This window comes from Schistocerca americana, chromosome 5, assembly GCF_021461395.2.
Source record: "Schistocerca americana isolate TAMUIC-IGC-003095 chromosome 5, iqSchAmer2.1, whole genome shotgun sequence".
NCBI lineage: Eukaryota > Metazoa > Arthropoda > Insecta > Orthoptera > Acrididae > Schistocerca > Schistocerca americana.
In genome coordinates, this window is record NC_060123.1 from 201,782,584 (window position 1) to 201,797,843 (window position 15,260).

The following is a 15,260-nucleotide window of genomic DNA, read 5'->3' on the forward strand; positions in this document are numbered from 1 at the left end:
TAATGTTAGTCAGGGCCATTCATTTGTAGAGAATTCTGAAAGTCAGATTGCGTTGCGCTAACAAAGTATTGTGTGTCAGGTTAAGCACAGTCATGTAGAATTGTTGAAAGGGGACGTTTCATATGGCGACCCTGCCAGGATACCTCACTGGAATCTTCTGATTTTTTTCTTGTAGTTTGTGTATTTAGTGTAGCTTTTGTTTATTGCTAGCGCGTAATTGTAGAGAGAATCTCCTTTGTAGTTGTAGTTTTCATTGTTGTAGAGTAAAACAGTTGTGGCATGCATGTAGATTTGCACCAAGTATTTCGCAGCTGCAATTAACTAGACATTATTTCCATTGCTACGTTATTTTATTTTGCTCTTCAAATTGTGTTTTTCTGTGTTGTCATGTGAAATACTGTGACAATAATGGCGTGTGAAAAACGTAATACTAGGCTCCAAAGTAAACTGAGAAATGACAGTGAAGACGAAGGCAGTGTGTTAGCGCCGCAGAGTAATGAATTAACTGATGTTCAAAGTAGTAATTTGGTAATCGTGCATAGGGAAATGGAGCGGGCGGCAAACAATGGCACGGACAGTGAAACAATTAGTGAAGAGGGAAGCATTATCGATCGATCGGTCGGCAACAGCTCGCCTCAGGAATCCGAAATGACAGGACACAATTTCGCAAATACTGTAGATTCAGGTTTTGGGTTATCACCGTTTTCTCAAATAAGTCAAGACGCATTTTCTGCTTGTCAAAATGTGAATGTTGCCGGTGCAAATGCACTGCCGAAAAGCGTAGAGAAACAGATTCCAGACACTAATACATTATTATTGCAATTAATGCAACAAATGGAACAAAATCAGAGACAAACACAGCAAAAGCTTCAAAAGTTAGACACAATGGAACAAAATCAGAGACAAACACAGCAAAAGTTAGACACAGTGGAACAAAATCTTCAAAAGTTAGACACAATGGAACAACACCAGAGACAAACACAGCAACAGTTAGACGCAATGGAACAAAATCTTCACACCACGCTTGAACAAACACGTGAAGATTTAACTACTGAGTTACATAACATTGAATCGAAATGTCAAAAAGTCTGTAATGACGTAAAAACACAAATTTGTGAGCATTTTCAACCTATTTTTTCGCGGCATGAAAATGCATTACAGAATCACGAAGCAGCCATAAAAGAACTGCAAGCCATTGTTCATGAAAATCATGAGACCTTGTGGGCTAAAATTGACTCAGTTGCATCTACCGATTCGGTTACGCAACTTGCAATAACTCAGGAAAACTTAAAGGACACAGTAGATACGATTTCAACACAAATGGACACTCTGAAACTTGGTTCAGAAAAACACACTGAGGAAATGTGTTCACTATCGGAGAAAGTAGCCGAACTTTCGGATCAGGTCACTAACTTATCTACAAAGGTAGATGATGATCTGAATGACACAAGACCTGTAGCCTTCACTGACACTGAAGAGTGCGAACAAATTAGGAAATTCAAACAAAATCAGAATCAGATTAATACGCAACACCAAAGAGAAATCCGGGAAGTACAAGATCAGCTGACACAGTTAATACAAGAATTACGTATTTCAGAGGATACTCGCGCCCCAATACGGGAAGAGGGACTTAGAAATACGGAACAACCACAAAATAATAACACAGGACACTTCGGAAGTTATGAAAGAAATTGGCAAGGTGCACCGAATTTTGAAATGGAACCGCCGAAACGACATAACAATGACCGATATGCGACTCGCCGACATGATGACTTTGACTATAAGCTGTTCATTACTACACGTAAATTCAAAACATTTAAGAATTCTGGGAACGACATTCATCCACAAGCATGGCTCCATCAATTCTCTCATTGTTTTCCTCCCAACTGGTCATTAGAGCACAGATTAGAATTTATGTGTGGCTACTTAGAGAATGAACCAGCTGTAAGAATGCGGTCGGTCATTCACGATTGCCACAGTGAAGGAGAATTTTACCATGCCTTCCTCTCAGCATATTGGTCTCAAGCCACACAAGACCGGGTAAAACATGGTATCATAATGATGAAACATTTCGAACAATCTGAATTCTCCAGTCTTGTGAAATATTTTGAAGACATGTTGCACAAGAATCAGTACCTGTCAAACCCATACAGCCCCTCAGAACTCATCCGCATTTGCTTAATCAAATTACCTGAACATTTACGACATATTATTTTGGCAGGACGTTGCAAAGACGACATTGAAGCTTTTCAGGGACTGTTACAAGAATTGGAAATTGACACTGACAATCGCGGAATGCGGAAAGAGGAACACAACAATTACAGGTCACATCCGTCGCAATTCCGCGATGAAAGAAGTAATAACTGGACACGACAAGGCTATTCTCACAGCACATATCGTGACCAAAACAGACACCACCCGTATGACAAGCGTTGGCAGAGTAGTAATAACTACAGGGAAAGATCACCTCTCCGTGGTAATGACTATCACAGAGACAATCAGAGAAACAGACAATATGGGAACCAAAATAAATATTATCAGGGGAGACAGAATAACTTTAGACGCAACGGTCCAGCGCGCAGTTTCGATTCAGGGAGAAATTCTCCACCACGTGACCGACAAGAAAGAGACTATGGCATCTACCGACATGACGACAGACGATATGATCGTAACGATAGACCTGAACTGCATCAGAACTGGCGGGATTCAAACAGAGCAGGGCCCTCTCGTCACGGTGAATTTGTAGAAGTTAGGTCTCCAAATCCCAATAACGACGCGCGCCAACAAAGAGACAATAGGCAATGACTCACACCGATGGCAGCCACAAAACGTTCTTATGACACTAACGACGCAGCTGCCGTAGCTAGTAATTACGTAAAAATGGAAGACATTAGGGACATCTTACTCCAGGAACACGACATAAAACATAACAATATTGCATATCCTGTGATTCACATTACAGTAAATGACGTAAAATTTACGGCAGTACTTGACTCTGGCAGTCCCATCTCAGTAATTAGTGAAACAGCCTTTAGCAAATGTAACAAATCGAACGATTGCCCTACACTTCCGTTACGTAAGATTAAATTACAAGGTGCAATTTTTGGAAAAAGTGTAGATGTACGCCAGCAAACCAATTTAGAATTCTTTTGTCAAAGCCACAGCTTCTCCATAAACTTTCTTATTGTTCCATTATTGTCGACGGAAATTATATTGGGAGTAGACTTTTTGAATGAATACAAAGCAATCTTAAGCTTTCACGATGCTGAAATAAGTTTAGAGAAAGAAGGTAAGTCAATAGCTTTGAAATTTGAAGACTGGCTCTCAAACCATGACGAGGAAATTAATCGGCTTTACCTTCTGTTAGACAACAGTTCGGACTTTTCTACGGAACTAGACACTAACAATCACTCTGCAAGTACTGACAGGGATGATATCGACGGCGCATTTGACATTAATAAGTTAATTCAGAATAAAATTCAAACAATTGAGAATTGTAATGACACTGATAGGCAGGACCTTTTTGAGATTTTACAAGCACATTCCACAGTTTTTACTCATAAAACAGGAACAATCAAGGGATTTCAATACCAATTTCGTGTTCGTGAGCATACTAAATTTTGTGTTAGACCATATGTAATTCCAGCACATTATAGGGACCGTGTTAGAACAGAAATACAATCTATGCTTGACGAGGGCATTATTGAGCCTGCAGTAAGCTCATACAACAATCCATTACATGTTGTTGAAAAGAAAAATGGATCGATCAGACTTGTCTTAGATTCGAGACAAATCAATACTATCATTATTCCTGAAACAGACAGGCCGCAGACGATGGAAGAACTTCTTCAAAATTTTAATGGTGTAAAAGTGTTGTCTTCCATTGATCTCAGATCCAGCTTTTATCAGATCGAACTTCATCCAGAATGCAGAAAATACACAGCTTTCCTTTGTTTCGGCGTTTGTTATCAGTTTCGGAAACTTCCCTTTGGTTTGAACATTTCTTCAGCAGCATTCATTCGCGGGCTAAATTCCATATTACCTGAGTTCTTAAAACGTCACATCACCTTATATGTGGACGATATTCTGATAGCAGAAGCCTCATGGGAACAACACAATCGCATCCTCAACAGCGTGTTACATATTTTTGCAGAATCTGGAATTACAGTTAACTTGGAAAAGTCTGAATTCGGTAGGACAAAGGTGAAGTTTTTGGGACATATTATTTCTTCTGAAGGCATTCAGCCGGATCCTGAAAAGTTAGAAGCTATCAGAGCCATTCCAGTTCCATCCACAAAAAGACAAGTCCGCAGTTTTCTAGGTCTCGTAAATTTTTACCGTCGTTTTCTGAATATGCAAATTCTTGTTACACCAAAACTTTGTTCTCTCACTGGAAAAAATACTATTTGGAACTGGGACGAACAAGCACAGTTGGAATTCAATTCTTTGAAAGAATCGCTACTTAACGCGCCAATACTAGCTCATCCAGATCTGTCACAAGATTTCTGCCTTAGCACGGATTCTTCTAAAGTCGGTCTTGGTGCCCATTTATTTCAAGAAGCCATAGAAAATGACACTACCGTTCAGAAAACCATTGCTTTTGCTAGCCGAGTGCTAACAAAATCTGAAAAAAATTATTCCGTTACTGAATTAGAAGCTTTAGCTATCGTTTGGGCATTTAACAAATTCCGTTTCTTTCTTTCTGGTAAGCACGTAAAAGTATACAGTGATCATCGTGCATTACAATTTCTTATGTCTTCAAAATTAAATCATGACAGGTTAAAACGTTGGGCATTGTTTCTGCAAGAATTCCGCTTCACAATAGTCTACATTCCCGGCAAGGAGAACATTGTTGCGGACGCACTGTCACGCGCACCGGCTGGGCTTGAGAAAAGTACCACAGAAGGCAACCTCGAGAAAAATTTCAGTATTCTTTACATTCAGAAAGTCGCCTTTGAAAACTTCATCACCACATCTTTAAAGGACATTGCTCATGAACAAGATAAAGATCCGATTTGGAAAGACATCAAGAGCAAATGGCATGAAAAGACACACACACAGATTCGGCATTATTACCTGGTTAGAAACAACATACTCTTCAAACGCTGCACTGTTGATGACAAGCTATGGGTACTTTGCATTCCAGACGATTTTGTTAATAAGCTCATTTGGTACATTCATTTCAGCTACGCACATTTTGGTCCACGAAAATGTTATCATATTCTTCGAACGACTTGTTATTTTAACAATATGGAAAAAAGAATTCGAAGAGTCTTGTCTATTTGTAAACTTTGTCAAAAGGCGAAACCATCTACTGTCTCACATCGTGCTCCGTTGTTTCCTATCATTCCTTCTAAATTAAAAGAATTTGCTGCTGTTGATCTCTTGGGACCGCTTGTCAGAACATCTAATGGATTTTCGTACGTTCTAGTCGCTGTTGAACTTACTTCAAAATTTGTTTCTTTCACACCGTTACGTAAAGCCACTGGACGGTCTGTATCCAACGCCTTTGTTAAAAATTTCTTACGTGAAGTTGGACACGTTAGTAAAGTCATTTCAGATAACGGACCGCAATTCAGATCTGCTGTTTGGTCACGCATGCTTCGCAACCATAAAATCAAACCTGTTTTTATTTCATTGTACTCACCACATTGTAACCCGTCTGAACGGATTATGAAAGAAATCAATAAGCTTTGCAGACTTTATTGTCACAGAAAGCATCAGCATTGGGACAGATATTTACACTTATTTCAAAATGTGCTGAATGAAATGCCTCATGATTCCACTGCTTTACCACCTACTCTTGTACTAAAGAATGAAGAACCACCGAACAGAATCAGAGAGCTTGTACCTTTCCCAAATACACGTAAACTTCGACACAAAGACATAATTGATTTGGCTCTTAAAAATATAAAATCTGCAGCAGACAAAAGGAGAAAACTACACGGTAAAGCAAATACAAAGAAATTGTATATTGGTCAGAAAGTTCTCATTAAAGCTCATTCATTGTCACATAAGAAGAAACACTTGAGTCACAAATTCTTTCTAGTTTACAATGGACCTTACAGAATCCGACGTATACCACATGATAATTGCGTTGAAGTTGAAACTCTGCGTACTAGGAAGAGTAAAGGTTTACACCACATTTCACATGTAAAACCATTTATTGACAAATAATCTGCCTTTTAACTTTGTCTTTGCCATAAAACGTTTCACTTCACGTTACTAGTATGCTTTAGAAACTGTTAACATGCAACAATGTTTGAAGTTAAATATCCAGTCTAGAACCTAGGGAACATTTTTAAACAGGAATTACGATTGCATTGTTATAGTGAACAGACGTCACAGTGTTATTGTATTTGTACATTCTTGCTTGTTAGTTGCACGATTACGTAACGACTATCAGGCTTACATACTAAGAACCTATACCAGTACTGCTAATGAGATTTTAATGCAACATTTTGGTTTACTTGAAAATACATTCTGGGTTTAATGTACTTTCTGTGAGATACCAGACGACACAGTGGTTAGTTTAAGTGACAACTACACGGTTTTATCACGACGCTACTAATGAGTGACAATTTACAATGTTGCTTTTGCGGTGTATCTGTTTTATATCTGCACAGTTTTCTGAATTCTTCTGGAAAGAAAAACATGTTTTAGTAGTAACTTTTGTGGTATAGCAACAATGAGACAGCCTTTTTCGTGGCACAACATTACGTTACTGTACAGTACTTTCTTCATCACGCCAATAAGCATAATAACTACGATATCTATACGCAAAGCATTTCACTTTTGTTTATCATGTGGTAAGTACATTGACTTCTGCAGAACTTAGCTTTCGGAGGACGATAACTACGACACTTCCACAGAGATTATGTTACAAGACGCACAGTTTAGCGCTACAGTACACGTATTTGAGTGATCAATTTTATACTTAAAACATTTATTTTTAAAGATTTTTGAATTACAAAGAAAGTTTTGCGTGATACATTTCATTCCATTGCTGTAATCTGTAACACCTGAGGGTATAATTACATTAATCCTCAGGGGGGTACACGCTTACTTTGTGTACCATGTGTGTGGCAACCACAAGGAACCCTAGCTAATATGGTATTTGCTTATACAACTTTACACTTCGGTACCATATTTCTCTAACACACAATTACACAGCTATCTGATTATTTGACAGAGAAACAAACATTTTTTTTACTACGTCAGTGACAGATGTTTACGCAATTACAGAGTTGGATAACTTCACACTTATGAAATTGTATTTTGTCTGTACTTTGTGAACTGTTCATATTTTTTCGGAATCATTGTGATACTATGAGAGCTTTGAATGATGTATTTGGTATGAGATCATGATTTTTAAAGTACGTTTGAGGCAGCTGACACTTTTGACATGAGCAGAGAATTTTTTTAGGCTTAGAAATTATTGGAGGAAGTTACGACGATTTTGAGATTTGACTGAAGTGTTATGATGTTATTATTACGACGACGATGTGTATTATGTTGTTGAGGAATGTTTATTATGCTACGTATTTCTCACGATGAAATATTGAAGAAGTGTCGACGAATATGTATATGTATAATGAGGTAAGGAATAATGAGTAGTGTTTAGGGACTCTGATTTATGAAAAGGATGTTGGAAACCAAGAAACGTACTTTAAGAGTTATGAAATGTGTGACTGTATCACAATGCTGACGAATATTTTTTTTGGACACTTATATTTATAGGATTTTGTTTCTACAGATTTGCAACGCTAATTCTTGACCTGTGAAATATTTTTAAATGAGACTGCAACGGTAGCAGAATCTCCTGTCGTAAATATTTCCGTACGAAAGTTAAGTGACCACCTGCACGTAATGCGTCGCGGGCACCCAGCTGTGTCAGACGCCTGGAGAAAAAGCCATTATTGCGAGCCCTTTTCAGCGGCACAGGTAGAAAAAAAAAGGGGACGTGGGACGTGTCAAACACCTGGAGAACAAGCCATTAGGGTGTGCCTTTCATCGCTAATGCGACACCCTCGTTACTTGAAAACATATGATTACTCGCACTTTGTGCTAATTACTGAAATGCTTATGAATTGATGGGAAATATTCGTACATCTGCACACCTGATTACGACAAGCGTCTTTCTACGAGAGTTGAGAGCTACTAACTTATGAAATGTCACATGACTACTGAATGATATTTTTATACTTTGCTTTTCGTAGTTGCTTATTTCATTTGACATCTGGTTCCCAGCTGTGTTGCAGCATTGCTTTTATAAAATAAAATGCATTTGCTAATGTGAACACTTTCTGTCAACAGATCTATTAAATAATTATTTTATGATCCACATTCTTTAAAAAAGGAGCACTTGGAAAGGAAAGAACAATAAGAAGGGACTAATACCAGTAACTGCATCTATAATTTTCTTTTCAAGTACATGGTAATATTTCTTTTTACAATCAGTTGTTGTGGTGCACCACTTTAATTACTTAGACATTAAGATGTGATTATACATTTCCCTTATCTGCATTGTTGTTTTTACTGTAATATTTTTTCTGCTTGAGCTATGTCATGTTTAGATATAAGTTATTGCATTTGCTGTTGCTGTTTGCCAGGCATAGTGCTACTAAATTTCACATTACATTACTCTGCTAAGCCAATTTTACTACTCATTGATTTTTCATGTTGCTGCACATTGGCTCATATTAGTTGTAATTTTGCATTTTATCTGTAAATTAGATTTACTGCTGCTTGCTTTGCACTCTGCATTTTTTTGGTCATTGCTGTTTGTGTTACATGTTTTGTGCTGCTGCATTGCCTCGTCCTTTAGTTTAGCATCTGAGCTCAGTAGATTTAAGTTAGCTTAAGAGGGGGTAGCCTCTAAGAGAATGAGTTGCGATGAATTGGAAGAAATGCATTGAGAAAACAGGTTTAGGTAGGATTTTCTTGGAAATAAATGATGAGGTAAGATAATGGAAAATAAAAATGAGGTAAGAGATGTGTGAACATATAAACACAGAAAGCATGCTTAGTTAGAATTTTTTTTGGTGGAAACAAAGGATGAAATAAGAAGAAAGATATATGAAGTTTTGGGTTGGACTGCAGTACCAAATGTTACACTGAAAACGAACCCTGTCCTTTCCTATTGGTGTTATCCCACTATGTGTGTGTGTACCCTTGTGTATTTGTTTTCTTCCTGTCTCTGTGTAATTTCATAGAATTTTTTTCTTCTTTTAATTTTAAGCTACATTCACTATGATGAGGAATACTTTTATCCTCAAATACAATTGGCATTAATAATATGTTATTTACCTTATAAATATGCTTACACATTATTTATTCTGTTTAATGCTCATGTGTGAAGTTGATGTTTCAAAAATTATTGTGTTCTTTTATGTATGTACTCATGTCATAATTCCACTGATGTATATGTCTATTTCTATTCTTTTGTAAAGCCTGTGTTACTACAAATGTTATCTGTATTGTTATGTTCTTTAATGATGTACTTTGTACCTTTGTTATTGTATTCTTCTGTTATAAAATTGTAATTGTCACCAGTTCATGATATTATTAACTTGTAAGTTACATTTCACTGCACACGTTTCCGTTGGTCATAGTATGTGGACAATATGTGAGAAGTAGGGACTGTTAGTGTTTGCACGTGTGTTAATAACTCAGCAAGGGACTGGATAACAGCATTGCTGGTTCTAAGGAAAATTTCAAAAACTTTGTGAGTGCACAAGTGGTGGTTTATGGACTTGCTATATTCTCCGCAAGACTCTTCGATGGTGAATGTGCACCTGCACAATCGCAACAGATGGCTGCTGGCCTTCTCTACAAGGACTGCAGTGGGTCTGCACCTCTGGTGGCCCACCAATATCGTAATCTCTACCAGGACTACGGTGGGTCTGCTCTGTGATGACCTACCTACCAATATTCATCAAAACTTCGACTGACTCTGCAGTGGGTTTGCTCTGTTGTGACCCAATACTTGTCTGCATGTCGAGAGTCAGCACTGTCTTTCCGTTGGAAGGTCAACACTACTTCTTCAAGACTGCATGGAAATCCACTACTTCTATGTGCATTTTCTTTTACTGCTTGGACTTTGAGAAAAACTCTGCATTTTTACTGTGATGAACAATGTGGACTGTCTTTATGGACTGTGAGAAATTTTGATCTTTTGACCAACATAATATTAATAAGTGTGTGCATTTTATATCTTTGTTACTGTAATTGTGAAAAATTTTTGTCAAATCTGTATTGGCCAGTGCCCAACACCATTTGTAAAAATTTTTTGTGGGGAGCATGGGGGCTATGTAAGTAGGCTGTTTATGTTTTCTCTATGTAAGTAGGCTGTTTATGTTTTCTCTATGTAAGTAGGCTGTTTATGTTTTCTCTATGTAAGTAGGCTGTTTAGGTTCTTATGTAAGTAGGCTGTTTAGGATTTCTTATTGGCAACGTTACGTAGCGCTCAATATGAAAATCACTGGCTGTGCTGTGTGCAGTCTGTGGCTAGTTTGCATTGTTGTCTGCCATTGTAGTGTTGGGCAGCGGCAGCTGGCTGTGAACAGCGCGTAGCGTTGCGCAGTTGGAGGTGAGCCGCCAGCAGTGGTGGATGTGGGGAGAGAGATGGCGGAGGTTTGCAATTTGTCATGAACTGATATATATATTATGACTTGTGATGATATTAAGGTAAATACATTGTTTGTTCTCTATTAATATCTTTCATTTGCTAACTATCCCTATCAGTAGTTAGTGCCTTTAGTAGTTTGAATCTTTTATTTAGCTGGCAGTAGTGGCGCTTGCTGTATTGCAGTAGCTTGAGCAGCGAAGATTTTTGTGAGGTAAGTGATTTGAGAAAGGTATAGTTTAATGTTAGTCAGGGCCATTCATTTGTAGAGAATTCTGAAAGTCAGATTGCGTTGCGCTAACAAAGTATTGTGTGTCAGGTTAAGCACAGTCATGTAGAATTGTTGAAAGGGGACGTTTCAACCGGAATGCCACCTTCCATACAGAACACGACTGTACGTAAATCTGTTGACAGTTTGTATGATTACACCGTGAATAGAGGTTTCTTGCTTGAATTTCGGACACCAGTGCAGTAGCTATACTCTTTTTCTAGTTGGGGTTTCACTGTTTGCCAAATTTAACAGACGAAATTTGTAGCCAAGAGGTCCTATCTATTTTTTCTACGAATATTTGTGAAGTAATAGGTCCTGACATGAAGCTAGACAACAGAATCCGCCGTATACGACATAGAGCTCACTCGATAGTTTAATAACAGTGTGGCAGAGTGCAACTCAAAAACTGACTTCTGTTTCTACAGCCCAGTCTTCGAATTTCAGTTTTTTGTGTCAGCGTGAAGAATGACTATTTTTAGTCACTACGTAAGCAGAAACTGAACGATGTGGGTCCCAGGCACCTTTCTCACCTGTCTTACATAAATCCATATACACAATGCATTCAGTTTAAAGTAAATGTTATACCATGATCACACTTTTAGCGTACCTACTACTGTGCTGTCTGGCTAGTTTCAGAGAACTCTACACCAAGGAAACCCAAAATCCTAAAAATACGTTTTGGTAATAAGTCACAAACTTTTGTTAATACACTACCGGTTTCGGTCTATAACGACCATCATCAGATCTGTTTTATACAAAATAAAGTCCTAATGTACTGCAGCCACAGTGGCATCGTCAAATGTTAAATGCAAAATCAGCACCAGCATCATCAAACATATATAAACAACATCATACGCACGAGTCATGTTGTCAGTAGTGAGTGCTAAAGTTTGTGACCATAGACGTAAATTAAAGAAAACTTATTGTATATACGGGTCACTGTTTTATTCGCGACAATGTCACAGCTTGTGAAACATTTTGGTAATATAAAATAGTTTGCAGTTTCATTCTGCAAGAATAGTATGATCGATTCGTGACTAAGCATAGAAAGACTAATACCATATACTGAAGTACAGGAAAAATAAAGACGAGCAGGAGGCAGAGAAGAATAAAAAAGATAGCATACTTACTGGACGCGTAGGCGACGAACTTTGAGATAATCTCGTAGTCACTCCAGTCGGGGTGCTGCTCCTTCACTTCCCGCAGTTTTCGAGCCTTAGCTCCCAAGAGAGCCACAAAAGTTGCTTCACTGGCAGTTCCCTGTTCAGATAAAACGCCAAAATTCATTCTGAGACAGTAGACATAGACCGAAAAAGAGCAGAGAAGGAAAAGCAATCGCGATTAGCAAAAGACAACAGAAGTGTTGCTACGAAAGTTTCGCCACTGTTTCCACAGTGAGCAAAATAGCGCTGGTTGGAATATTCTTAAGTCTTCTGTAGTTCTTCACCATAGCTTTCAGACATATTTTCTTTTAAAAAATAGAAGGGAAACTAGACTACTATTTCACTAACCCTTACTGGACTGCAGGAAGATGATTTAGAAAACCAGGTACAGCAGTCTCTGACGTGTGCGTTCTCATTTGTCTTCACAACCAACATTATCGACGTCAAACACCTAACGCACGTTTCATTTCATCATAACTCCGTAATTATAATTGCCCGCATTACTATGTAAAGCTGAGATCTGAAGCAAAGCCGTATAATCAGCAAAAAATTCCGTTCGGGGTGAAATTATCGCCAACTTATATAAGAAGTCTTGGAGCCACGTTTTTAATAAACAGGTACTGTAAGCCTCATAGGAAGATTTAATATTTACTCATGAGCAACTGAATTAGAGAGAACGCTACCATTGGCACAATGAATGGAATACTTCGTCACGTGACTGGGATGTCGCCAAATCTTATATTGGCTGTCAGCATGACAGTGTAGGGCAGGGTGGACAAGACGCACAGGATCAGCGCAATTGACCACTAGTGTCCGTCCGCCCCCGGTAGCTGACTGGTCAGCGCCACAGAATATCAATCCTAAGGGCCCGGGTTCGATTCCCGGCTGGGTCGGAGATTTTCTCCGCTCAGGGACTGGGTGTTGTGTTGTCCTAATCATCATCATTTCATCCTCATCGACGCGCAAGTCGCCGAGGTGGCGTCAAATAGAAAGACTTGCACACGGCTAACAGCCTACACGACGGGAGGCCTTAGTCACACTACATTTACATTTATCACGAGTGTCCAACCAAAGGAAATTCCATCGACGAGGTTGTGCAGCTACTAGGACTCTCAGGTGCCACAGTGTCAATGGTGTACTGTGAGCATTTTTATTCGGGGAGGAGCAACCTCCTCACTGGAGTCAATTACCATCGGCAACGAAGAGTTGATATCACAGCTCGCCATCGACTATTGCTGACTGTAACAACGAACAGATGGGTCACAGTACAAAAAAATCATTCGTGAAATCAGTGTTGGATAAAACAATGTGTGTCCTACCAACTAAACCGCCCAGACCCATGACGTTTGTTAATCGTACGTAACAGAGTAAACATATTACTATAGACACAGGAACAGTACAGTTGGTTCATTCCATGTAGGCTTTCACGGCCGGCGTCTTTATCAGTAAACTCTTCCGGGCTAAGTTGCCGTGGTCGATCTGTAGAACTACTACTCCCTGACGTTTCGTTCTCAACTACGGAGAACATCTTCCGAGGTGAGTCGACGACTGGCTGCTAGGAGCTGGGGCCGCCGCTTATATAGAGATCGTAGGGGGCGCCACCACACGTCACGTGGCGTCGATGTGCAGCTATCTCTGGCTATCGTCTGTTCTCTCGATTGCAGGCAATCGATTGTCCTAGCAGCCAGTCGTCGACTCACCTCGGAAGATGTTCTCCGTAGTTGAGAACGAAACGTCAAGGAGAAGAAGTTCTACAGATCGACCACGGCAACTTAGCCCGGAAGAGTTTACTGATAAAGTACAGTTGGTTGCTTGAATATTGGAGAAAGGTAGCCTCACAATAAAAATTGGTACCAGCCGATGGCTGATGAGTATTCCGACAACCACGTGAGGCAATGAGGCTACATTAACAACACGGGCATCGTTCTACAGATGGGAGATGTGTTAGAATGGAAGGGGGGTGGGGGGACATTGTGCGGAGGTGTTACAGGGAATGCAATGTAACCTCTGATACTACTGTCGGCTCTTTCAAGCGAAAGATACAGGAAACTGTGATTTCGTAGACTTTCCCGGCGTAATAACTGCTGATATTCTTCACGGGTTTGCAGCCGGATCATATCGTGGTCCAGACACAATATTTCGGCGAACCAGCTGGGCGCGATCTTCAGGTGAGTTAAAGCTCGTGCACTGCCTCGCCGGAACTGAATTCCAGTCACAACGATGGAAACCGTGATGATTCGGCTGCAAACCCGTGAAGAATATCAGATACAGGAAATTACTGTCAAATCATATGCACCCATTTGTTGGCCCAGAGTACATGCAGACGATCGAATGCACTACCCAGTAGGTCACAACTTGGGTCAGAAGTATTCTCGTGAGTAGTTTCGATACAGGCACGAAGGGGCTGCTTACGCAACAACGTAGATCTGAAGATGATCCACTGATACCGAAACTATTCATACTGTGTTTTAAATAGTCCAACTGGGGCTGAAAGACAATCTGTATATTAAAATTGTTTTATACATATACCAGAATCGTTTGAGGAATTCTCCACAGACATGAGGGTACTTGTTTAGCCTGCTCCACATTACTTTACCTCAGTCCATCTGAGACGCCACCTAGCACCTCTGGGGTCTTTTGAAGATACATTCGCAATGTGTCTCACCAGTATGGAAATTAATTACGGCGGAAACTCGGGCGTTATCAGTATTCACTGCATCAATTTCAGATGCCCATAGCGGTAATTATACATGTTTGTGAGCCTTATAGACTATGGTGGAATAGTGAATAGGACAGGAAACAGTAGTAGTAGTAGTAGTAGTAGTAACTGTAACTACTACTACTACTACTACTACTACTACTATTATTATTATTGTTATTGTTATTTCGTTTAGCTGTACGCATCAATTATTAAACATGTTTGTAAGCCTATTGAAATCTTAACCGCCGGCCGGAGTGGCCGTGCGGTTCTAGGCGCTACAGTCTGGAGCCGAGCGACCACTCCGGACGCAGGTTCGAATCCTGCCTCGGGCATGGATGTGTGTGATGTCCTTAGGTTAGTTAGGTTTAAGTTCTAGGCGACTGATGACCTCAGAAGTTAAGTCGCATAGTGCTCAGAGCCATTTGAACCATTTTGAAATCTTAACCACAAATGTAAACGACTGTATGCACATTGGATAAATGATGCAGTTGTGAAGTA

The 15,260-nt window shown here is 39.5% G+C and overlaps 1 protein-coding gene across 2 annotated transcripts in view; it reads right to left on the reverse strand.

Annotated features, from left to right (window-relative positions):
- Window positions 1–15,260, reverse strand: part of LOC124615917 (aromatic-L-amino-acid decarboxylase) — a 220,179-nt gene that overhangs the window by 61,057 nt on the left and 143,862 nt on the right. For both annotated transcript variants that reach the window (XM_047144098.1, XM_047144097.1), the window contains exon 6: window positions 12,029–12,158. In XM_047144098.1, the coding sequence (XP_047000054.1) occupies window positions 12,029–12,158 (130 nt within the window). The remainder of the gene's footprint in view (window positions 1–12,028; window positions 12,159–15,260) is intronic.